We start from the raw sequence: 6000 nt of genomic DNA, 5'->3' as shown, positions 1-6000 counted from the left end.
AAAACAGCATGCTTTTCTTCTAGAACAAACTTCAGTTCTGAAGGTTAGCTGGCCTTTCAGGCAGGCATCTTCCACCAGCGCACTGACCCAATTACTGGTCTCTGAAAGCTGCTGTGTTTGGAAATGTGGATGCTATTAAGGCACTTCCATCACATTATACTTTACTCAGCTAGTAATTATGAATATGAGCTCAGCTCTGTGGAAAACAGAACGGAACGGTCAGCAGTCATACTCCGTGAGTCTGCTCCCCTGGTGTCCAGAGAAGAAAATATCACAATGCCCTCCAGCCAGCCTTTGCCGGTTTTCCTGATAATAGCCCTGACCCTCAGAAACTTTCTGTAACTCCAGGTTTGAATCTCTAAGCTTCAAAGTTTAGCATCTGAAAAACCTCACGCTGGAAGTTTTCTTTAGAGTCTGTGATTCAAGAGCCATAAACAATATGTGTAATCAAGGAAGCATTTCAGGGCTACAGGGGAGAACTGAAATTTGATTAGGGTTTGGAACTGAGCACTTGTTTACTCCTGCCTCCATCTCAGGGGACCCAGATGCTGGTCCACATGGGGCTCGACAGTTGCTCTGCATTATATCACACAGAAAGGAATCTCCCCCTCGTTTACCCACCATTCACTCACTTCTGTGGGAAATTACTGAGGAAAGGGGAAATATAACAACTATACACATATCATATGCATCGGTCTCCAAATGAAGTCCGGACCCTGTGACTCTGGAAGTCCTTGTATCAGCAGTGGAGGCAATCAGCAGCACTGCTCACTATGCTTGATCTGAAATAAGCCTGAAGCTCTCCTCCATAAAAAGAATTGTAACAAATTAATATTAACTTACTAGTTAAAATTAGTACAGGTACTTTTTAACAGCAGTTTCGAATGTAACTTTTGTAAGCATGTCAACATGATGTTGTCTGCCTAATAGCGTGACATTTGTTTTTAAATTAATTTTAGCTAAAACATGAGGAACAATCATTTTGTTCTTTGAGCACAATGTTAAAAATTGCTTTTGGGACTTCCCTGGTGGTCCAGTGGTTGAGAATCTGCCTTCCAATGAAGGGGACGCTGGTTCGATCCCTGGTCGGGGGAACTAAGATCCCACACGCCACGGGGCAAGTGAGCCTGCACACCGCAACTAGAGAGAAGCCCGCGCACCACAACGAAAAGCCCACGTGCTGCAATAAAAGATCCCATGTGCCGCAACTAAGACCCAACACAGCCAAGAAAATAAATAAATAAATAATAAAAATAAAAATAAAATTATTTTTAAAAATTGCTTTTAATAGGGGAAATATTGTTTAAATTAGACAGTTTATATCAAAATAAACTCTGTTATTCTGAACACTTAAATATGTAGCTTTTAGCTATTTTAAATCAAAGCAAGGAAGACAAGGACAGAACAACCTGTAAGCACATAATGAAGGTGGAAGGAAAGCCCCATGGCTGCATTGACAATAACGGAAATAGCCACAAAAATCTTTATCAAAAATACTCTCTTTGGGTTCCAAATTACTCAAGACACTCAGTATTGAGTGTTTTTGGAGTTTAAATAAAAACTACTTTTCAAATTACACGAGAAAGAGAAGACAACTGCATAAAGAAGAAAGATCACGGCTGATTAATACATTTTATTCAGATCCATCGTTACACTTCTTTGCATGAGTAATTATGGGTGCGGTTTTATTTGCAGGAGGAAAAGGTCTTCCAGAAGAAATTCTTGCAGGGCGTTTTATCTCGGCGCGTGGACTGTTGGAGGGGCAGGACTTCCTGCCGTTTGGACACCTCCCTGGCTTCCCCTCCTACAAAGGACACTGCCCTGGCCTGGGAGGCCCACTCATACCACCACGCAAGGAAAGTCAACAGGCTGTTCTTCTTTATTTCTGCCACTTCCTGCATATGCTTTTAAAAAGAAGCAGAGGACAAAGGAAAGACAAATCAACCACCTGGTTCAGCCAGCATTAAGATACATAATTCCTTTAAAAAAAAAAAAAAAAAAGCTCCAGAACAATAAATCACATTTCTATTTAAAGGATGTTAAGAGAACACCTTAACGAAATTGCTCTAATTAGAGAAAAGAAGTTGAAAATTTTCAATCAAGGAAAATCTGCTTGTTTTGCCCCTAATCTTTGCTGAGGTTCTTAATTAGAAGAGGTCAAGAAATCTATCATTTTCCCTGACAAGTGACTGGCAGCTAAGAAGCCCCCCAAGGTGGACCAGGCTAATTTAGCTTGGTTTTCCCATCTCTGGTCTTCCTCCTGGCTGTCCACAAATTGCTTTTCGAGACAGATCAGCTTGAGACGTTATATTCTGGCTTTTCAAACTCCTTAGAGAGCTTCTAGGAGTAATCTGATGATGAATGACTTGTCTGGAACTCAGCTGATAATTTCAGAGAAAAATCCATTTTTAATGGTCAACTTTATGTACTCTTTCTTGGAACTTTTTCAAAATGGGAAAAAGAGAAAAATAAGTCATGTCATGAAATTACAAAGTCTCACAACGGAAAACGTAATGATGTCAATTAATCTGAGCCAGTGAGAACATGTGCTGTATATATAAATTAAGATTCTAGAAGTATGTGTGAGTAATACCACAGTGGCAGCTCCACGATTGCACTGCAATAGACTGGTGTAATCACTAAATGTTTCAAAGACTAGCAGGTGGAGATTGCTAGCTTGAAGAAGCTCCCCTTAGTTTCAGAGCTTTCTAACAAACATCCTAACAACTGAAGGTAAACAAGAATCCATGGTCTATGTGGACATCACGGCGCAGGGCAGCTGCGGGGCACACTGCAGAGTCCAGCCCTGCAGCCTGTCCTGCACACACACTCAGCCGTGGAGATGCTGGGGAATCCGCAGGGGTGGCCAGATGTGCCAAGGAAAGAGACAGCCCACAAGCGGGTTAGCGCGCGGCCGAGTCAGACTACTCACCGCACTGTCGTGGCCGGCGAGGCCGCGCTCCAGGGGGAGGGCAGCGGCGGCCCCCGAGGGCAGCGGCGGCGGCAGGAGGCAGAGCGGCGGCAGCATCCTGCAGGCTGACCGGCACTTCTCTCCAGCCCTGCGGCTGCTCGTCCTGCTTGGCAGTCCCGAAATCAGTGTTTTGTGGACTTTGGTCTCTTCTTTGGAGACCAGGGGGTTATTTTAAGCTCAACCTGCAGCTGTTTTTTTGTATATATGCCTGTCTAAAGCCTGTACCCCCTCTTCCTTCACACTCAAGCAGTGACGCATAAGCCTGAGCAATCAGTGCCCACAAAAGTGCTTTCGGATTGGATTTAACCCCTCCATTAAAGCCTCAGATCTCTTCCTGTGTTGAGAGTGGATTTGCTCCTACTTTAGAATGCAAAGTGCACTTGCCTCTGAAGAAGTTCTACCTCCTCGTAATTATGCCCAAGCAAGCAGGAAGCCATGAGAACAAAACCAAGTGATTTAACAGAATACAAAATTAGCCTTGGATAAGGAGCTTAAAATCTGCAATTTTGCCCACGTAAAAGTATGACTGAATCTGCCTGGGCAGAAGAAGCAAGGAGACGGTGAGGGCTCAGGGAGCCGCTCAGCACCCACTGGTCTCCAAACCGCAGGCAAGGGCGACCCGAGTGATGGTTCCCCAGTACCACCTCCCCGCCCAGCAGGCCAGACACTGTCCTCTGGCCCAGGCCTTCCCAAACTGTGACGTGGACCCAAATCACCTTATTAAGATTAAAATGCAGATTCTGATGTCGTGGGGACAAGGAGGAGCCGAGATCCCACAATTCTAATGAGCTGACACTACAGTAACCAGTGTTTTTCATCCGCTACTGGCTACTCACTAGTGGCTCATAAACTAGCACTTTTTTTGAATGAAATAAAAATTAGAGGGCATCATGTTGAGTAAGGATAAATACCGCTCTGTGTGTGTGTGTGTGTGTGTGTGTGTGTGTGTGTGTGTGTGTGAAGTGTAAAACGTACTTCTTACTGCATGCCCTGCACTTGACCAGCTCCTGGGGCTTCCTCTCCTCCCGATGACAGCCCCGCTGCTGAGAACTCCAGAACGTGAAGCCCTCTGTGCCGTGCCACCTCCTGGCTCCTCCTGATGGGTCCCAGGTTCAGAATCACACAAACAAATGTGCAGACCCTCTTCACCTAACTGAGACAGCTAGGAAAATCCGAAACATCCACCACTGACCTACTAAGGTGACCAACGTCAAAGGCAAGGTTCTAAATGGAAGAAAGCAACCAAAGAACTGACAGCGCTTTCCAGAAGTGAACATTGAAGCTTTCGGTTTTCCAAGATCCTGGTTCACACCCCTTCACAAGGGAAATCTCAACCTTAAATTTCATTGCATCACAGGCTTGTTGTTTAAGATTCTAGGTAAAATCGGCACGGCCTGATGACCCATGGATCATACGCTGCCTATCGCTTAGTCCTTTTTTTGGTACCACAATAAATTTTTTGCCTAACTCCCACAAATGGTGTTAAAAATGTTTAGATATTCTTGCAGATGAGAAGGTCATGGCAGCTCAGCCAGCTTCTTATAGCCTTAGTATATTTCCCAGATTTTATTCAATGGCCTCATTAAACACTGAGCGCCTGGCATGTGCCACCTACAAGTACAAGGGAGCCACATCCTCCACCCCGACAGAGTTGTTACAGCCCTGCTAAGGGGCAGGATACACACTCTGCAATTGAGAGAAAAGTAAATTTTTGGTGCAAAGAGGGTTATGTGCTGCGGGTTGGAGAAGGCTTCATGTGATCTTATTACTGGCCGTTTTCAAGGAGATGGCGACATATCGTAGTACTTCAAGGTGACGGCTCTAGACTAAAATCCTGGTTTTGCCGTTGAATTAACTTTTCTAGGGCTTCGGGTTCCTCATCTATAAAATGGGGATAAAAACCGTACCTACTGCCTACCTCACAGAACTCTGTGAGGACCAAAAAAAATCATGATAAGCACCTAACACAAGCAGAAAGCACAGAAGGCCCTCACGATAGGAACTGTTACTAAGAAGATACCCTAAATCCTTAGTCCTTCCTGCCCCACAGTATAAAGAAGAGCTCCCTGCCACAAAACGTTGGAAATCCCTGGTTAGAGCCATGAAACTCAAGCAAAGGCTCCTCCTCACCACCCAGCACATCTCAGACTCGGGAACAAGGACTCGGGGGCGCCTGCCTGGCGTGTGTGCACAGCACTACACAAGGCACCCACCACCATCCGCCACCCCAAAGCCGGCCCACAGGGAGCCGACGGTCTAATGTTTTATGCAAGAACGTGTGCTTCTGAAAAGAAGTACCACGGGAACTGTGACTAAAGGAACACAGTACCGTGTGATTTCGAAAAAGGGAGATTGTTTATTCTAAATGGCAGAAGTAGGACCTAGATAGAAGGTGGAAGACTCTTCTTCATATATAGAAGAAACCTGCAACCATCAGTGTCCGATAACAGAAAGGGCGCTCTGTCCCTGAGGAATTCAGCAGAGCCCGGGGAACCACAGTCAGCAGTGCTGCAGAAGGGGTTCCTACTTGCTGGGGAGATTGGACTAAACGACCTCTAAGGGTTCTTTACAGATTCTGCAATTCAGTAAAGGTAGTAATCGGGCCCTGATTACGCTTTCCCAGACACCTAGGTTTCAAGGTATCAGCTGTGTATGACCCAGTGTAGACCTACCCCAGCGCATTCCAGCTGCTGCTGTGTGTAGAAGGGGATGCTTTGAAACTTCCCTGGATCGTTAACTGAGTAATAAAAAATTAACACAGGATCTTTTATTTCAATTTTTTTTGAGGAATTGGTGTAACAAGGAAGACAACAAACATTATAAATGTAAATTGCCCCAACTACGCTACCAGGCCACATTTATGTCAAAGACATCTGCTGCTTTACACGGTCAATAATCTGGCTACATGGTTAATAAATCTAGTTAAAGTTCAGATGAGCTTCCAGGACTCTGAGGAAGCAAGCCTGTGAGCAAGAGCCCTCTACCACTCCCTGCTGCCACTCTCAGCAAAGGTGGAACTGGAAAGGATG

General features: G+C 45.1%; 1 protein-coding gene across 1 annotated transcript; it reads right to left on the bottom strand.

Moving 5' to 3' along the window:
- Nucleotides 1-1622: 1622 nt before the first annotated feature.
- CORT (cortistatin) lies at nucleotides 1623-3200 on the bottom strand. The gene is made up of 2 exons (XM_059912692.1): nucleotides 2933-3200; nucleotides 1623-1904 (listed from the first exon to the last, which is right to left on the bottom strand). Exons 1-2 carry the CDS (start codon nucleotides 3026-3028, stop codon nucleotides 1686-1688), a joined length of 315 nt encoding a protein of 104 aa, XP_059768675.1. The 5' UTR covers nucleotides 3029-3200; the 3' UTR covers nucleotides 1623-1685.
- Nucleotides 3201-6000: the final 2800 nt, after the last annotated feature.

Source organism: Balaenoptera ricei, chromosome 1 (assembly GCF_028023285.1).
Source record: "Balaenoptera ricei isolate mBalRic1 chromosome 1, mBalRic1.hap2, whole genome shotgun sequence".
NCBI classification, from domain to species: domain Eukaryota; kingdom Metazoa; phylum Chordata; class Mammalia; order Artiodactyla; family Balaenopteridae; genus Balaenoptera; species Balaenoptera ricei.
Note: the sequence above shows the minus strand (reverse complement) of the source record. Positions and strands in the feature narration are given on the sequence as shown.

Excerpts from the sequence above, each read along its gene's own strand:
- CORT (XM_059912692.1), bottom strand. The coding sequence starts at position 3,028 with ATGCTGCCGCCGCTCTGCCTCCTGCCGCCGCCGCTGCCCTCGGGGGCC. Across the intron at positions 1,905-2,932 it reads TCGCCGGCCACGACAGTGCG|CATATGCAGGAAGTGGCAGA; the intron begins GTGAGTAGTCTG and ends TCTTTTTAAAAG.